Source organism: Hyla sarda, chromosome 11 (assembly GCF_029499605.1).
Source record: "Hyla sarda isolate aHylSar1 chromosome 11, aHylSar1.hap1, whole genome shotgun sequence".
NCBI classification, from domain to species: Eukaryota; Metazoa; Chordata; class Amphibia; order Anura; family Hylidae; genus Hyla; species Hyla sarda.
Window position 1 is genome coordinate 27,659,171 of NC_079199.1, and position 20,405 is coordinate 27,679,575.

The 20,405-nt window shown below is 43.7% G+C and overlaps 1 protein-coding gene across 6 annotated transcripts in view; it reads left to right on the forward strand.

Annotated features, from left to right (window-relative positions):
- The window catches only part of NOVA1 (NOVA alternative splicing regulator 1), a 102,184-nt gene that overhangs the window by 74,418 nt on the left and 7,361 nt on the right, over positions 1-20,405 (forward strand). For 5 of the 6 annotated variants that reach the window (XM_056547157.1, XM_056547158.1, XM_056547153.1 and 2 more), the window contains 2 exons: positions 14,978-15,144; positions 19,235-19,306. In XM_056547157.1, coding sequence (XP_056403132.1) covers positions 14,978-15,144; positions 19,235-19,306 — 239 coding nt within the window. The remainder of the gene's footprint in view (positions 1-14,977; positions 15,145-19,234; positions 19,307-20,405) is intronic. The other variant, XM_056547155.1, reaches the window with a different exon arrangement.

A 20,405-nucleotide genomic window follows, 5' to 3' on the forward strand; every position in this document is an offset into this window, starting at 1 on the left:
TCTGGGCTCTGTTTCTGGTATACTTTGGGTTACCATTAAATAGATAACCTATTTAAGTATATAAATGGTCCATACAAAAAAATATGGTGAAAAAGCGTTCCAGGTAAAACCTCCTCCAAAGACAAGGGAGCACTCCCTCCATCTGGAGAAAAAAAAGGTTTAGACTCCAGGGGAGACATGCCTTCTTTACTATAAGAATTGTGAATTTATGGAACAGTCTACCTCAGGAACTGGTCCTAGTAGGAACAGGTGAGAGCTTCAAAACAGGTTTAGATACATTCCTAGAACAAAATAACAGAAATATAGATTCCCTTCCCCCTATTCACCCATACCCCTTCCCTTCACCTCCTTGGTTGAACTTGATGGACATATTATGGCTAATAAAATAGAGTATCGGGCTCCCTAATTCTAACAGGGCCTTTACTCTCGCAACATCTGGAGGTCCACAATTTGGAGTTACAATAAGTAGTGGTTACAAAATGATGGTCCAGAATATATAGTACATTTCTCCCAGTAATCTTTATTACTATAGCTTGTCATCTGACTACAATTAACATGCACTGACCACTGTAGACCTACGATGTGGTGTTCCCAGAGGAGAGTCTTTGGACATACCAGTTGGTGTCAATATTGGGTTTGTTTTACATTGTCTTTGTCAATGACTTTTCTGTGTGTCAGAATTTATCCCCCCTCCCCCGTAGAGACCCTCACTCCAGCGTTATGCACTAATGGGATTAGATTGTAGCGATTCAGTTTCACCATACTGAAACGTTTTTTGTCCGCAGTTGTTGTAAGAAAAGGTAAAAGGCAAAAGGAGGTCAGAGGTCATCATAAAGCCCCTGAAATGGACTGAGAATAAGAAAGTGAACGTCTGGACGAGGCCTGTGTCAGGGAGATAAGGAACAACCCCTCATTTTAATAGCTATGTTGATTGCTCAGAAAAGAACAGCTGCCTCTTCTCGTTCTGCAGCTTAAACTAAGGCCCTGGAACTCCCTATGGTTTTACATTCCACAGCAGGCTACAGAACCTACAAATATAGGACACATCATCCAGAACGGAGAGAGAACAATTAACTCTTCTCGCTACGAGAACGTTACACCCATGGTTTTATTTATATCTATCTATCTATAATCTATCTATCTGTCATCTATCTATCTAATATTCCTGCATAGAAAACGTGCTGATGCTTTTATAGACCTTTAGTTTGCCGGTCGGTGGTCACTTTCGGGTGCCCTTATGCCATACTGCAAATGATATAAGTCAACTCTGTATTGCAGAGTGTATTGATTTAATTTTAGGATGCTTGGATGCAAAATGCGAAGGCACACAGACTACAGTTCATGTGCAAAAAGCAATGCTGTATTGCAGCCTATGTTCTTCCTCATTTTTCTCTCACAGAAGCAATGTTCATTCCAGGGAAGAAAAGGTCCACGAGGCAGCATGTGAAGGAACTTGTTGTTATTTTACTTTCATTGACTTGGAATAAACTCTGTGTACTTCGATGAACACATTGAGCACAAGAAGTTTGAGCACAAGCTCATAGGTAATTTTAAAGGGGTACTCCACTGGAAAACATTTTTTTTAAATCAACTGATGGCAGAAAGTTAAACGGATTTATAAATTACTTCTATTAAAAAATCTTAATCCTTCCAGTACTTATAAGCTGCTATATGCTCTACAGGAAGTTTTTTTATTTTAGAATTTCCTTTCTGTCTGACCACAGTGCTCTCTACTGACACCTCTGTCCATTTTAGGAACTGTCCAGAGTAGAAGCGAATCCCCATAGCAAACCTTTCTGTACTGGACAGTTCCTAAAATGTGCAGAGGTGTCAGCAGAGAAAACTGTGGTTAGACAGAAAGGAAATTCAAAAAGAAAAGAACTTCCTGTAGAGCATTTAGCAGCTGATAAGTACCAGAAAGATTAAGATTTTTTAATAGAAGTAATGTACAAATCGGTTTAACTTTCTGGAGCCAGTTGATTTAAAAATAAATGTTTTCCAGTGGAGTACCCCTTTAAGCTGTGCATTCTAGATCCATACTGCCTGGACCCTGAATGTGCTTGGAAGGCAGCTATGCTTGCCAGTATACCACCAACACTTGGATGACCCTGAATAGGCTTGTATGCATGAGCATCACTTGCTGCGGATTCACATATGAGAAATCTGCAGAATATTAAAGTAATAGCGAGGTGGATGGGATTGGTAGAAATCTTGTCCACACACTGCATACAAAATCTGCATATAACTTTATCTGCAGGGCGGATTCAATGCAGATTCCCATGGGGAAGTCAAACCCAGCAGTCATGGGCTTTGCTAAGATAATGCAGTGAATCTGCAGGCTGTAGATTTTAGATACATAGGATAAACCTTCCCACACAGGGTCGATATGCTGCGGATTCACATTTGGAAAATCTAAACCTACGCTAGAGTGGTAATCCCATTATAACTTTTCACCTATCCATAGAATAGTTAATAGGTATTTGACTTGTGGGGGGATGCTTCATTTCCACGGGAGACAAGAGACCCCCCTTTCTCTTGATCAGTGGGGATCCCAGCAGTTGGGCCCCACCAGTGAGATCCTTAATACCTATCCTGTAGACAGGTGACAATTGTTTCGCGCAGTTGCGCTTCCTCTTGGGTGAGCCAAGAGGAAGCGCAACTGCATGAAACAATTGTCGCTCACTTGTAGTGAACGCACCTGCCATTATTCTGCTGTATGTAAAGTTTTTTCTACCGGAATAAAAGAAGGTGTTGGGTCTCAGCATTGGTGAGTGCAGTCCCATTCTTACTCTCTGGACATTTGAATTGCTTGTGGATCTTTGGGATTTGTTGCACCGCCATACATACCCCTCTGCTAGTTGACTGCACCTACACAGCTGCTGAAAAGTCCTTATGCGAGGTGCGGCTTGGATGAATGAGCAGTGCCAATGCAGCTCTACAGGTTATTATTATAAAGGTAACTCCTTTAACTAATGGCAAAGATCATCTTTGGGAAAATTTAGTGATTTATTCATTTAAAATTTGTATAAATGAACATGTTCCTTGGTAGAAAACCAGAAATAGTTAAAGGGGTATTCCAGCTTTTAAAAACTGATTACTGGGGGTCCCAGAAGACTCTCTAGAACAGGGTCCCCCAAATCTCCCAGCTGTATGGAATGCGGGGTCGGTACACAGTGGAGGTACGAAGATACTGAGAATGCATGGAGCGTGTGCCGACCCTGCGTTTGATTGAGTGGAGAGATTGGGGCCCCTTTCTAGAAATTGGGGGGGGGGGGGGGGGGGGGGGGGGGCAGAGGTCTGACCCTCCACGATTAGACACTGTGGATACATTTTGAAATGGTGGAGTACCCCTTTACGACATCCTATAACAGTGTTTCCCAACCAGGCTGCCTCCTGCTGTTGCAAAACTACAACTCCCAGTCTGCTAGTAGTTGTAGTTTTGAAACAGCTGGAGGCACACTGGTTGGGAAACACTGACCTATGGTTTTATACCCCGTAGGGATGTATCCCTACCCTAGCGAGAACAAGAACAGTCTACACCATTTTCCATCCAATACAATGAAGTCTATTCTGGCAGGCCGTGAATTGACGGCAGCGGCCTTCGCCGATCGCCCTACAAGCAGCTGAAAACTTGGTTGTCATGGTGATGGCCAGGTTCCAGCGGCATGAAAAGCAAAATAAAATATTTAGCTCCCTGTCACTCAATTGAAAATACACAATGCTCCATCGGCTGGTTGCCATGGAAACTGGCGGTGTCATGATGATGTCACAAGATTTCGTTTTTTCTTTTTTTTTTTTATAAATCAAAGCAAGCATAAGAAGATGCAGGGCTGAATAAAGAAAGACTATTAACAAAAAAGGTTCTTTTGAGTCGCCCAGACTAAGCATCTCATAGCATCCTGCCCTGTCCTGTTTGTATACGCCAATTTCACCTACTCTTAAAACCTGGTGTGCTTAAGACATCATGAAAAACATAAAAAAGGTTCTCGTAATGCAATGTTTTCCAACCAGCGTGCCTCCAGCTGTTACAAAACTACAACTCCCAGCATGCCCGGACAGCCGGAGGCTGTCCGGGCATGCTGGGAGTTGTAGTTTTGCAACAGCTGGAGGCACTCTGGTTGAGAAACACTGATATAAAGAGTAAAGCAGCGTATTCACCAATAAACTGCGGTATTCTAAAAGGGGAAATTTGCCCTTGAATCACAAATCCGCCTGAGCCTGAATCAGATTCCCAATAAAACTGCTTTTTAAACATGTAAATGTGTTCTATCCCCCTCTAGTGGCAAGCAGAGAAAATAGCCGGATTATCATCTTTTCCTTGACTTTTTAGTTGATTCCTGAAAATTTTAGGAATTAGCATTTTTTGCAAATCTAGTAAATATTGCTGAGCATGGGTTATGCCTAAATAGGAGCAAGTGTTTGTATTTAGCATCGGTGATGCACATTCTATATTCCGAATCAGATCTGGTAAATCATTTCTGCTACATCTATTTCCGCCACACGTTGGGATGGACATGTGTACAATCATCTCTGCACACAGCAGCCAATCATTGGGAGGTTTAGTTTACGGATAGAATCTGATCTACCGTATCTCATGCAGTTTGATGCATTGGACCAAATCGACCTAACAATTTCACTTTTTGATCAGAAACATTGTCTCCTCATCTCCCCCTGTGTGTCACAGTCATTACTGTCCCCTCATCACCCCCCTGTGTGTCACAGTCATTACTGTCCTTTCATCTCCCTCATGTGTCACAATCATTACTGTCCCATCATCTCCACCTGTGTGTCCCAGTCATTACTGTCCCCTCATTTCTCCCTGTGTCACAGGCATTAGTTTCTCCATATTTCCCCATATGTCGCCGTCATTACTGTCCCTTCGTCTCCCCCATGTGTCACAATCATTACTTTCCCATCATCTCCTACCTGTGTGTCACAGTCATTACTGTCCCCTCATCTCTCCATGTGTCACAGGCATTAGTTTCTCCTTATTTCCCTATGTGTCACAGTCTTTACTGTCCCTTCATCTCTGTGTTACAATCATTACTGTCCCTTCATCTCCTCTGTGTGTTACAATCATTATTGTCCCTTCATTTCCTCCCTGTGTCACAGTTATTACTGTCCCCTCATCTCTCCATGTGTCAGTCATTAGTGTCCCTTTATCTCCCTATGTGTTACAGTCATTACTGTCCCTTTATCTTCCCCATGTGTCACAATCATTACTGTCCCCTCATCTCCACCTGTGTGTCACAGTTATTACTGTCCCTTTATGTTTTAAAAAGAACAAACTGTTTTACTAACCTCAGTGTTCAGCAGCGGATGCCTTCATCGTCCCTTTGTGTCACCGTTATTACTATATGCTCATCTCTCTTGTGTGTCACAGACATTACTGCCCCCTTATCTTTTAAACAGAACAAACTGTTTTACTTACCTCAGTGTTCAGCAGCGGATGCTTTGGTGCACATACCCACTGACACTAGGTATAGAAAAATTGTTCTCCAAAACAACCCTTGATAAATTGCCCCACCCTTTTTTTTTTTTTTATGGACAACACCTATTGAAAAGAGTTGCCAAAAACCTGGTCGCCACCACCAAATTCTTAGTGCCCATGGCGTCTGGGATTTGTCGAGCCCTGTAGTAAATACCACCAGTTACTTCTTACTAGTATAATAGTATTTAAATATGCAGTGAGGCAAAAAAAAAAGTATTTAGTCAGCCACCATTTGTGCTAGTTTTCCCACTTTAAAAGATGAGAGAGGCCTGTAATTTTCATCATAGGTATACCTCAACTATGAGAGACAGAATGGGAGGAAGAATACAGGAATCACATTGTAGGATTTCTAATGAATTAATTGGTAAGTTCCTCGGTAAAATAAGTATTTGGCCACCTACAATAAAGCAAGATTTCACAGACCTGTAACTACTTCTTTAAGAGTCTCCTCTGTCTTCCACTCGTTACCTAATAGTAATGGTAAATGTTTGAACTTGTTAACAGTATAAAAAGACCCCTGTCCACAACCTTAGTCACACTTCAAACTCCACCATGGCCAAGACCAAAGAGCTGTCGAAGGTCACCAGAAACAAAATTTTAGACCTGCACCAGGCTGGGAAGACTGAATATGCAATAGGCAAGCAGCTTGGTGTGAAGAAATCAACAGTGTGAGCAATTATTAGAAAATGGAAGACCTACAAGACCACTGATAATCTCCCTCGATCTGGGGCTCCACGAAATTTCTCACCCCGTGGTGTCAAAATGATCACAAGAACGGTGAGCAAAAATCCCAGACCCACATGGGGGACCTAGTGAATGACCTGCAGAGAGCTGGGACCAAAGTAACAAATGCTACCATCAGTAACACACTACGCTGCCAGGGATCATGCAGTGCCAGACGTGTCCCCTTGCTTAAGCCAGTACATGTCCGGGCCCGTCTGCAGTTTGCCAGAGAGCATTTGGATGATCCAGAAGAGTATTGGGAGAATGTCATATGCTCTGATGAAACCAAAGTAGAACTTTTTAGTAAAAACTGAACTTGTCGTATTTGGAGGAGAAAGAATGCTGAGTTGCATACAAAGAACACCATACCTACTGTGAAACATGGGTGGAAACATCATTCTTTAGGGCTGTTTTTCGGCAAAGGGATAAGGACGACTGATCCGTGTAAAGGAAAGAATGAATGGGGCCATGCATCGTAAGATTTTGAGTGAAAACTTCCTTCCATCAGCAAGGGCATTGAAGATGAAATGTGGCTGGGTCTTTCAGCATGGCAATTATCCCAGGCAACAAAGCATTTCAAGGTCCTGGAGTGGTCTAGCCAGTCTCCAGATCTCAACCCCATAGAAAACCTTTGGAGGGAGTTGAAAGTCTGTGTTGCCCAGCAACAGACCCAAAACATCACTGCTCTAGAGGAGATCTGCATGGAGAAATGGGCCAAAATACCAGCAACAGTGTGTGAAGACCTTGTGAAGACTTACAGAAAACGTTTGACCTCTGTCATTGCCAACAAAGGGTATATAACAAAGTATTGAGATGAACTTTTGTTATTGACCAAATACTTATTTTCCACCATAATTTGCAAATAAATTCTTTAAAAACCAGACAATGTGATTTTATGGATTTCTTTTTCTCATTCTGTCTCTCATAGTTGAAGTATACATATGATGAAAATTACAGGCGCCTCTCATCTTTTTAAGTGGGAGAACTTGCTAAATTGGTGGCTGACTAAATACTTTTTTCCCCACTGTACAATACGTTTTGATCCTTACAGTATTGACCTTCCTCAGGTATATCGACTCTAGTAGGTTAGTACACTCCAGCGGGTTTCTCTGTCGAACCGTTTGTTTTTGCAGGACCAACAGTAAAAGTGCCTTCCTTTTACTTCCTAATGGTTCCTAATCATTTATTAATATGTATCACAGTGTTATCACTTTAAAACTATGTCTCGGTATTCATCCCACATGTATGTATGCATGCTTAATCGCAAAAAAATAAACATAAATGATAATAAATAAATACTCCCCCCCCACCCCCTCTTCCCCGGTCCAGGATTATTAAAGCATTTGGCAGATTATAGCAGCAGGAATCAAAGCATAAGAAGAAGTATAAACCCTCCAGTGCATCTGTACTGTGACACATTAACCCATTTACTGCCAAGCGGAATAAAAAGATCGGATTCTATACAGCTTACATCTGACATTTTGTTTGTAACCAGACAACTTGTGTATCCTTGTTCCCAGAATCCCCGAAACATAACCGCTTAAAGGTTCTTCCGATATGCCATAGATATCTGTAAAGAGATCACAGTCCAAGTCTTTGATCTTGGACTCCCATCTGATAATCTAAAACGGTGTTTCGCAACCACTATGCCCCCAGCTGTTGCAAAACAACAACTCCCAGCATGCCCGGACAGCCGTCGGCTGTCCGGGCATGCTGGGAGTTGACGTTTTGCAACAGCTGCAGGCACCCTGGTTGGGAAACACTGCTCTAATGGGACAAACCGAATGAAAAATTGTCTATCTCTGTGTAAACGAGGATTCTGACACTGAAGAGAATGGACATATAAGATATTGGGGTATAAGATGTTGTGGAGATTTAAGTAGATTATACTTGTCTAGTTTGGAGAAAGATGTTACCAGGGGATCTGACTATCAAATAATTGACATTGCAGTATCTAGAGACACGTAGGACAGCCATACATTTTCTTGCTGTGCTTACTTATCCTGATGACATGTTCTCTATGCTCTGCTGATGACTCTGCTGCATCCTCAGTGACCGGCTTCAGTGCTTGGCCACAGTGACCGGCTTTAGTGATTGGCCGAAGTGACTGACTTTTGTGATCGGCCTGAGTGACCGGCTTCAGTGATCGGCCTCAGTGACTGCCTTTAGTGAACGGCCTCAGTGATTGGCTTCAGTTCTCGGCCTCAGTGCTTGGATTCATTGACTGGCTTCAGTGCTTTGCCACAGTGACCGGCTTCAGTTCTCTGCCTCAGTGACCGACTTTAGTGCTCGGCCTCAGTGCTTGGATTCATTGACTGGCTTCAGTGCTTGGCCACAGTGACCGGCTTCAGTTCTCTGCCTCAGTGACCGACTTTAGTGCTCGGCCTCAGTGCTTGGACTCATTGACTGGCTTCAGTGCTCGGCCTCAATGAGCAGTTTCAGTGCTCGGCTTTAGTGACTGGCTTCAGTGCTCGGCCTCAGTGCTCGGCTTCAGTACTTGGCCTCATTGACCGGCTTCAGTACTCAGCCTCAGTGATCATGCTCAGTGCTTGGCGCCTGTGCTCGGCCTCAGTGACCGGCTTAGTGCTCGGCCTCAGTGACCAGCTTAGTGCTCGGCCTCAGTGACCGACTTCAATGCTTGGCCTCCGTGCTCGGCTTCAGTGCTCGGCTTCAGTACTTGGCCTCATTGACTGGCTTCAGTACTCAGCCTCAGTGATCATGCTCAGTGTTTGGCGCCAGTGCTCGGCCTCAGTCACCGGCTTAGTGCTCGGCCTCAGTGACCGACTTCAGTGCTCGACCTTTGTGACCAGCTCCGGTGCTTGGTAGGTTCGGAAAGTCATCAGCAAAGCCAAGAGAGCAAGTCATCAGGGGAGGTAAGCAAGAGGTACTGTGGTGGTCTAGGGTGCCATCAACATCTGAAGGTCCACAGTCTGGAGACCACTGATAGATAGGATAACAGTTGTCTGTCATAAGACAACTTCTTTTACCCCCTGCCTTGTTCTGCCCAGGAGCGACCACCAAAACTGCTAGATAGGCCACTGTATATACTAATCTACCCAACTCAAAAACAGTACTTGTTGAGAAGTATATGTGCCCACTACAGGTCCTTGAGAAAGAAACGCAGTGCGGTGATCTTGATTAAGAAATAGGTGAAGTGCAGCCGGCATTCTGGAGACATAACATAGGCTCGCTTGCTTCTTCTATGTGGCATACTGAAGATGTGCATTACAGTATTCACAAATGAGTCTTTGTGATCGGAAATAGCATCACATTGATTGTTTAGTTGGACTCCTAAAGGGAAACGACAAGGGCAGCTCCATTCAATAGGATACCCCAACAATATTATGCAGCTCAGCTCCATTAACACCTGATTGCCAAGAAAGCATAAAAAAAAGTGTTTAAACTTATAGTTTGACCCAGGATCTCCTGGGAAAGGTTTCTTCTTTATCATTTACCCTGAAAATCCCTTTCTCATGCCGAGTATGGTGTCTGGGGGTTGGGGGTGCCAGATAAATACAGTTTTCATCCAGTGACAGGCACACACCAGCAATTAGCCACACCGAACAATTATCACATTGCATTCGCCTGCTAATTGTTACAATTAGGACTGTAGTTTGCAAGTGGTGGGGGCAACACATTAAGATTCCACTATATTTGGATTTCAATTCGAAAGACACAAGGATTTGCACCTAAGAGCTCTCAGGCATCCGGAGGCAGTCACTACCCAGGCAGAGCAGCATCATCGTACTATTGCTGGAATCACATGGGGTGTTTGTGATCGGAGCAGGAATTAAGACGCGCTGTTAAATGCAATTTTCTCTGAGCAACGAAAAGGATGCTGGCGGGTCCATATGCATAAGATAAGATAAGATACCATGCAGAGAAAGGTTATATCTTCCACAAAAGGGGCAAAGGTTTCTGCAGTAATATCAGGAAGTATTAAGCTATCTTCCAGAATGCCCACACGGAAAATCTCTGTGTGAACAATCTGGAGACTGCGGGTACCGGCATGAAATGCCGGCGCTAAAACTGCACGGTAATGTGCCATTTCATAGACTGCTATGCATTCCGTACCGAGTCCACAGAACAAATGAACAGGTTCATGTTTTCTGCGGACACGGAAAACGGAATTTCCATACCGGAAACATCTAGTGCGGAAATTCCACCATGTGCACAGTGCAGAAGAATCCCGTTGAATTCTCCAAAACCTCTTGTGGAATTCCAATGTGGAATTCCGCTCATAAATTCCGGGCATGTGAACATGGCCTCACTTTACTGAGAGAGTAGTGGATACATGGAATAGCCTTCCTGCTGATTTGGTTGCTGCAAATACAGTCAAGGAGTTTAGGCATGCATGGGATAGGCAGAAGGCTATCCTTCATATAAGATAGAGAAAGGCATAAGGCTATCCTTCATATAAGACAGGGCCAGGGATTATTAATAGTATTCAGGATATCGGACAGACTACATGGGCCAAGTGGTTTTATAGAAAGGTTTCAGTAAGGGCCCATTCACACTACATATTTTCCGAGCGAAATTCAGCTCCGCTGCAGAAAATATGATGCAGCCTCCCATTGTCTTCAATTGGGTTTTACTGCACCCCAGACTCTGCCGAAAGAATGAACATGTTCATTCTTTAGGCAGAATGCACTCAGAAATGCATTGCCGTTTCCATGAAGATGTTGCATTTTCACCTGCTGCTGATGGACTCTCCAATTGTCCGAGTGTCTGTAGTGTAAAAAAAGCCCTTATTTCTCTGCTATGACAATGTTTACCCAATGTTACTTTTCTGTACTTTCTGCTGCCAGGATAAACTATTTTCTCTTTGAGTTCACAAAGCATTATGGTCCAGTCACAATCATAATAACTTGGATATGGCGCTGTGTTGTAGATCACTCCTCACACCACCAGCTATCAATGGTAAGATCAGGCCTCCTGCAGTTCTGCTTGACATGCATTAAAAGGAAGCAGGAAAGTAAGATGAAGAACAAAAGACGCTTATTCTTGTTGTATAGTCTGTCCGTGTAGTCTTATATGAGACAATGAGTCTCTAATCCAAGAAACTATGCCCGCTCATGCAGGAAAGGTCCAAAATCTTTGTTTATTTATAGCCTACAAAAACAATAAAACACAACAGCTACCCAGCATGGGTGACTAACGTGTTTCGAACACTGTGTTCTTAATCATAGTTTAAGGCCTCTACTGACAAAACCCTCTTAGATACATTTCTTATGCTTGGTTCATCCCCCAACCATCTCCAATCTTTTGAATCTTGAATAAGCTTCTAAGTTTTTTCCTATGCGGTCCTGAAGTACCCCCAACAGGTCATGTTTTTAGGATTTCCTTAGTCTTTCACAAGTAATATATTTATGGTCACTGTATCAGGCATTACCACAATTAAATCACCTGTAAAAGGAAATCCTGAAAACATGACCAGTTGGGGGTACTTGAGGACCGCGCTCGGGAAACACTGCATCAGAAGAAAAGGTGCCCAAAATAGAACACATCACCAGGTGTCGGTATTCCACCACCACTTTTCTATGCCCTGCATGAAAAGGTCTTGCTTTAGTTTGTCAGTGACCCATTTATTTTCTCCATGTCAATGACACCTTTACGTGATACTCTATCTATTATATTTATTTACCATATTTATCTTTTTTTTTTTTTTTTTTTTTTGCTAATGTGCTGTTTGTGAAGGGTCAAGGAACACACCCATAGTAAAATTGGCCTTAGTCTTAAAGGGTCTCAAAGAAGCCCTAATACTGCTGTGATATGCACAACCAACAATACCAGTAAGGCTGAGTTCACATTAGTGTTAAGCTTCGCTACCAAAGTCCGTTCAAATTAGAGTTTAATGGAGAAAAAAATCTTGCATGTCCTAATTTTTTCTCTGTGAAACAAGAGGTCCCCAGCCGGGAACCTGATGGACCCCATACGGAGTCAATGGGACCTGGTAGGATCCATTTGGCGCAACCGACCCAAAATGGCTTGGAACACAACGGCAGTGTGCATGTAGCCTAAGTTAGGTATCATGCTCACCATACACAAGTGGTCTCCAAACTGTGGATCTTTTTCAAAATTACAACTCCCGGCATGCCTGGACAGCCAATGGGTATATAAATATATAATTTTCTTGGAGTATTTGGAGTAAATAAAATTATTTCGGTCACATAATATTTACATTGTAAGATTTAACGCGTGGCCTTGGCCAGACGAGCACAAGCAGGAGACAGTGCCTCTAGTGGCCAATATGGTGTCTCCATAATTTATACTGCGGTCCGGGAAGTACTTATTAAGGCTTTTTTTTTTTCTTTTGGCTTTTCTGTGGGCACTTCTCAGCAGCATTTTAATACGCCACTCTGTCCTGTCAGCTCGGTGATGATTATGAAGGACCCTGCTGTTCCTTTTAGACTCTAATGAAGGCTGAAAGCTTTTAAACATGACAGCGTGTTTTTTTTCCCTAGTTTGTTGATTTACGGCTTTTATTTTTATTACCAATGGTAACCACAGCTCTGGCAGCGTGGCAGGCGTGCGGATCACCGTTGAGAATTGCAATGCCGCTTTATGGCAGCAAAAAAATAAATAAAAAAAAGCACTAAAGCAAAGGTAGATAATTCTTCTACTCACTGACTGGTTTCCAGCAAAAAAAATAAAATAAAAAAATTGCATCTGTCTTTCTAAAAACTCAGAGTGCGTGCATACTGTACATCCAGAATATCCATCTTGCGGGTTGGAAGTTGGAGTCATTTTCTTTTGCAGAATGGGGTGGTAGTATTCCTGGATAGCATTGCACACAGGCTACATACATTGTTACAGCAAGTTAATTTATTGACTTGTACAATGTAGCTCACCATTGAAATTGGCTAGGTAAGCTCCGTGGGGAAGATTTACTGTATTAAAGAGAACCTGACACCTCTCCAATCCGCCAGTAGCATGAAACTGGTGCACCGAAACACACTACGATTAACCCCTACTAGGGTGCCTCCAACTGTTGCAAAACTAAGACTCCCAGCATGACCAGACAGCCGAAGACTATCCGGGCATGCTGAGAGTCGTAGTTTTGCAACGGCTGGAGGCACCCTGGTTGGGAAACACAGATATACTTGGAAAGGTTCGGCCTTTTAGAGAAATCATAATTTAAAAAAGGCTGCCAGGTAATTGGTCACAGGGGGCTGGTTGCTGTAGCTGCTTCCAACCCTGCTGTCCCTGGGTCACTCATGACTGGTGGGGCGTAAATCAGCCACCGGCACCCACCCTAACGACTAGGTTTAGAATGTAGAAAATAGAAAACAGCTCACTGGCACTGCTGCAGCTTGTAATATATGGTAGGGAGACCACGCTCCTCCTGGAGTGGATGGTGCCGCACCAGCACCGCAACTGTCCCCTTCGAAATGGTGCTCAGTCAGGTGAAAGTAAGAACTTGAAACGGAAGAATGTAGAGACAAGACGACACTCACCATACAGTGGGGTACTTTATTCTTCAGTTGTGGACAAATAATGACAGGTCAGGGAGTAAGGCAGACAGCGGGAGACGCATCGGGATGACCGTTTCATGCATGATGACGCACTTCCTTTAGCCGATGCGGAGCATTATTTCACATTATTTGTCCACAACTGAAGAATAAAGTACCCCACTGTTTGGTAAGTGCCGTCTTGTCTCTCCGACTAGTTAGGCTAAGTTCACACGGCCGTTGTGCTCTGACCTGTCCGGTCCGTTAAGCTTTTCTTTTCTTTCTTTCTTTTTTTTTTTTTTTTTTTGCTTCAAACAGACCCTAAATGAGTCTGAACACAACTGACATGGCTGGGTTCTGACAGATCCCATTGACTTGAATGGAGTCCATCGGGTGTCCTGTATTTTAGAAAAGTTGGACCCAGAAAAAAAGGGAGAAAAAGACCAGATGTTCAGTTTTGTTTTTGTTTTTACCACTCAACTCCTAGAGAGATCCCTTTAGCAGAGCACAACTGTCGTGTGAACGAGACCATTTCAAAATAAAAAACCTGCGCGTAAATCATAGTGTGTTGGGATCATGCACCAGTTTCCAACAGCCCGTGGTTTGGGTGGCATGAAATCAGATTGCTTCTTTCTTTAAAAAAAAAAAAAAGCATCTTAAAAATTACATCTATCTGGTTGCTATGGACTTTTGCTCCCCCTTTTCTTTATACCGGTATTGATACATTTTCCCCCAATGTTTATAAAACAGGTCTTATATTTTATCTCTTTTCATACAGTACATGGTATCTGACCACTTTACTTACTCCTTGGTTCTTCGTATCTAGAAAAAAAAAATGCATCAGGAAGATGTTGCTTTCTGTGGTTTTTATAAATTCTATACAAATATTATATATAATGCATAAACCGTCTTGATCCACTCATGATTAGAATCACTTCTGCTAGTGGTATAAAGAGAAGTGTGGTATAGGTTTCATCTCATATGGACAAAGATTAAAGGGGTATTCCGGGCAAAAACATTTTATCCCCTATCCAAAGGATAGGGGATAAGATGTCTGATCGCGGAGGGCCAGCTGCTGAGACCCCCCGCGATCACGCCCCCTCACGCCGCCCTCTCCCATAGGGCATGGTGTGACGTGGGTGCTGCAGGGAGATCGCAGGGGTCTCAGCAGCAGGCCCCTGCGATCAGACATCTTATCCCCTATCCTTTGGATAGGGGATAAAATGTTTTTGCCCGGAATACCCCTTTAATTCTTCCATCTTGATCTAAATGTGTAATGAGATTTTCATACGAACGATTCTTCTCTTCGCAGGTACCACAGAGCGGGTCTGTCTGATCCAGGGCACTGTAGAAGCTCTCAATGCTGTCCATGGCTTCATTGCAGAGAAAATTCGAGAAATGCCACAGAACGTGGCCAAGACGGAACCGGTCAGCATCTTGCAACCACAGACTACGGTCAATCCTGACCGTATCAAACAAGTACGTGTCTAATATCCAGAGATATTTGTTTGTTTGTTTTAGTACTATTGACATCTCACAGTATCACCCTGGCTAGATCTAGATGCCCAAAAATTGTGAAAATTTTGAACCTTGCAATAGCCAGCCAATTGGCTTTAACCGTAGTCATAATAAAATAATAAAAAAAATAACAAACCACAAACTGTGCTTAAATGCTCTGGTGGGACTTTCCAGTTCTAAATTTGATCTATAGCACAAGGATATGTTCTATAATGTAGTTCTATCTAGTCCTTTTAATATCCCTTAACATTCCCACTGGCTGTTCTATTTATTTCAGTAGAACATAATTTGACATTTTCAGCATACGTCTTGTTTTGTAGACATAAAATAGCCATTAAAAAGAGGAACGTAATATTAAAAACTCCACTTATCTGTAATAATCTATATAGTTAAAAAGGCTGTCTGCCACTTTCAGTGGACTATGCTACTGATCATCTGAACCAAGAGTCTCCTTCATTATACGCTCACACACAGTGCCCTACATTCGACTGTGGTTGTTCCTGGTACTCGGCTCATCCCCTTTCATTTAAATAGACTGAGAGTCCAGGCACAGACATAGTTCACTAAATACTTAAAATATCTCTGTGTGGAGTGATACAGATATACACTGCATAACCAAGAAATAGACCAAACAGATTAAATAAACAAAGAATGCTTCCAGAAACACCCATACATCATATAAATATTGAAACCACCAGGTGTATGCAGATATAGTAATTCATCGAGGCGCAGAACCAGTTGCCTAGCTGGTTCTAATTACACAAAAGATGAGTCCAAAACGTGAACAGGTACAAAACCAATAGGCCCAAGAAATATTCCAATTTAAATCAGAATGATGCCTTAGGGTCAGTTGGTGCAAGATACCCACAATATCAGGGTACCAATAAGCAGTGTATCCAAAGTGTAAGATGTTCGCATCTGGCCGATGGAGTAATCTCCAAGTGCCCATTCAATCATAATGTTCTTGAAGATCCCTAATGACAAAGATATGGCTTATTAGACAGATAAGTGGGGACAGCATCCCTATCCCTAGTCTACCCCTTAAAGGAGTAGTCCAGTGGTGAACCCAGTGGTAAGGATAGGGGATAAGTTTGAGATCGCCGGGGGTCCGACCGCTGGGGCCCCCTCCTGCGATCTCCTGTGCAGAGCCCCGACAGCCCGCTGGAAGGGGGCGTGTCGACCTCCGCACGAAGCGGCGGCCGTCACGCCCCCTCAATACAACTCTATGGCAGAGCCGAAGCGCTGCCTTCGGCAATCTCCGGCTCTGCTGTAGAGATGTATTGAGGGGGTGTGTCGGCCGCCGCTTCGTGCGGAGGTCGACACCCGCTATTTGGCCGGAGAGCCTGGCCCCCATACAGAGAGATCGCAGGGGGCCCCGGCGGTCGGACCCCCGCGATCTCAAACTTATCCCCTATCCTTAGGATAGGGGATACGTTTTTCACCACTGGACTACCCCTTTAACTTATCCTGCCTAAAAGTGATGTATTTGCCCTACAAAAAAGTGTCCATATTATTAGTACAGCAAAGAAAAAAAACTGAAAATGTAGCCAGCACCTAAACCCAATACACGGGTGCACGCTGCTGTGGCAAGTACAAAACATGTAAAAAAAGAAAATGGCAGCAGCACACTTGGTCAACAAAATGGAGGCTCTTAGCGCACTTTTTGATCAAAACGTGTCCCCCATCCACCACGCGGAGGTGGCCTCTTATCGGATGGGTCCCTAAACACTCACCTACCTCAGGCTGGGTGACATGTTGGATCCACTAACGAACCAAACCACCTCCTGTGAAAATAGGGGAGGGGATGCACGGCTACAGAGGGAGCCACTCCCCCCAAATTTGCACAGCAAAGAAAAAAAACTGAAAATGTAGCCAGCACCTAAACCCAATACACGGGTGCACGCTGCTGTGGCAAGTACAAAACATGTAAAAAAAGAAAATGGCAGCAGCACACTTGGTCAACAAAATGGAGGCTCTTAGCGCACTTTTTGATCAAAACGTGTCCCCCATCCACCACGCGGAGGTGGCCTCTTATCGGATGGGTCCCTAAACACTCACCTACCTCAGGCTGGGTGACATGTTGTATCCACTAACGAACCAAACCACCTCCTGTGAAAATAGGGGAGGGGATGCACGGCTACAGAGGGAGCCACTCCCCCCAAATTTGCACAGCAAATATTAGTAGAATTCCCTAAAATTATTAACCTAGTCACCTTTTAACAGATAGCTCTCTACCCGACGTGTTTCCCCCACATCATTATATAATGCATCAGGTGACTTCTATGGAGAATAACAAAGTTCATCTAATCCAGAGGTAATGTGGAACAACAACGTACAGTGCTGAATGTGAGGATTGTCAAGGCCCCACAGGTCGTTCAATGATGGTCATCAATTGAAAGTCCCAGACAGCCCCATTAAGTATTTATTTATGAATAATCTACAATAATATAATTACTGCATACAGTAGTTGTACCATCTGACCTGCCATGGGCCACTGTAAACTTTCCGCGGGCACTGCATTGTCAGCTGTTAAAGTAAAATACGCTTGATTGTATATGTTATTTATTTACAGTGATAGTTTGAGTATGTCCTTCATTGGCCGTCAATGGTGTCACATAGTAAATTCTGCAATTCGCATTTAGGTTTTGCTAAATGAAACAATCAGAAGAGTCTTCATGGAATTTATCCTGAAAGGATTTGTGACACGGTTAAACAATGTGACCCAGGTTCCCTAATTTTGTTAAACACCTCCTTTCTTCCCTATTAACCCTATATTGTGTCAGATACCCTGAAAAGACTTGTTGTTATAGAAATGTAGCAAGACGGAAAGAAGTTGCACTCACCCGGACTGTAGTTGCAATATGAAGAGGTTTATTCTTACGAAATAGCTGCAGAGATGTAGAGGAGTACAAATCCAAAGCGGGGAGTGAGAGCCGGCACAGCTCTCAGACGCGGGGCACACCACTGAAGGCTACTAGTTGCGCGTCACTAGTGACGCGCAACTAGTAGCCTTCAGTGGTGTGCCCCGCGCAACTAGTAGCCTTCAGTGGTGTGCCCCGCACAACTAGTAGCCTTCAGTGGTGTGCCCCGCACAACTAGTAGCCTTCAGTGGTGTGCCCCGCACAACTAGTAGCCTTCAGTGGTGTGCCCCGCACAACTAGTAGCCTTCAGTGGTGTGCCCCGCACAACTAGTAGCCTTCAGTGGTGTGCCCCGCGCAACTAGTAGCCTTCAGTGGTGTGCCCCGCGCAACTAGTAGCCTTCAGTGGTGTGCCCCGCACAACTAGAAGCCTTCAGTGGTGTGCCCCGCACAACTAGTAGCCTTCAGTGGTGTGCCCCGCACAACTAGTAGCCTTCAGTGGTGTGCCCCGCGCAACTAGTAGCCTTCGGTGGTGTGCCCCGTGTCTGAGAGCTGTGCCGGCTCTCACTCCCCGCTTTGGATTTTTACTCCTCTACATCTCTGCAGCTATTTCGTAAGAATAAACCTCTTCATATTGCAACTACAGTCCGGGTGAGTGCTACTTCTTTCCATCTTGCTACATTTCTATATTTGACGCTATGCTTGTTTATGAATGTTCGCACCCGAAGACTTAGTTAGCTGCCATTTGCACCCATAAGCCACGCAGAGCTGTTCTACGGGACTATCAGTAGCACATAAAGCAGTGCCTGGTATATCTGTATTTCAAGTAGACTTGTTGTTATACCTTAAAGGACATTTCCTATTGTTTCTCGTACAGTTAGAATGCCACTAATTTGCTATGACTTATTTATATGGTTTGTGGTGGGATTTTTCCTTTCTTTTTTCACTTTTCCTGCTGAAACCGATTTGATTTCTATCACTAATCCAATCTCATCCATCCTCCTCTCACCCTTGCTGTTCCTGGGAATGCTTTTACGTTTTATTTTTCTCCCCTATTCTTTGGTTTAACTCCTTCGGTGCCAGACACGTCTGTGCCACATCGTTTTCCTACAGGCAGATGCTGGCAGTGAATGGGTAAATTTTTATTACTAGAGCTGATTGAATTCTGCTTCTGACCCTGCTTTGTTCTGCAGACATTGTCATCATTACCACCAGCCACCAAGTCCTCTCCATCCGACCCCATGACCATCTCCAGAGCCAGCCAGGTACAGTACCATTCTCCATGTTTCATGTTATTCACATAAGGAAGTACAGCTCCATCAACATGTCAGGGCTCATCATCATGGGCAGGGTATAGGGAGCCAACATGTAGATCAGATCTCATTGTGATAGAACAATACATAGCAGTTAGATTACTGTAGGTGACCTCCCTTTAGGCATGTAGAGGGGAATACAGAACTGATTTGTTAACAAAAAACGCACCACAGCTGTTCTCAGGCTGTGTGTGGTATTGCAGCTCAGTTGCATTGAAGTGAATGGAGCCAAGTTGTTCAACAAAGTAAGGCAGTGTTTCCCAACCAGTGTACCTCCAGCTGTTGCAAAACTACAACTCCCAGCATGCCCGGATAGCCGAAGGCTACAAGGACGCATTGTTTCGACCTTACTAAACTTGACTTTAAGATAAGGTCAAAACATTGCATCCTTGTATCTGATGGGTAAATAAAACTTCACGTTGACTGAATTTATCCCATGGAGTGCCCTTTTACATTTTACTTTTTACCTGGAGCAAAGTTGTAATACCACACACAACCTGAAGACAGGTGTGGTGCTGTTTTTTGAAGAAATTAGCTTTGTTTTTTTCTATTCCTGGATAACCCCTTTAACAGGTTCTATTGAACTACATAGATACACATCCTTATGATATCACGTATCACAGTACTTACACATATAATATCACCTTTATGCTAGTTATCTTTGGTGCATTTCATCATAGTTTCCGGAACAGTGCAATATGGAGCTCCAGGGATGGCTGTACATCCGGTTTAGCACACATTGGTTGCTTTAAACAGTGTCCTGTCTTGGGTATCATTGTTAGAATTGTATAGTAAAGCTACAGATCATGTGATCATTTCCAAGAAGAACTATGGGATAGTGCAAGGCCCTTACAGAGCAGTGCCATAGATAGTCAGTTATGCATAGGAATACTTAAAGGGGTACTTCAATGGGCAGCATGGAACTAAATGTTCCAAACGGTGTTTTCGGGCTGCGGGGGTCGGCCACACCTCTTGTTACATCAAAGCCACGCCCCCTCAATGCAAGTCTATGGGAGCGGGCATGGCAGTCACCATGGCCCCTCCCATAGAC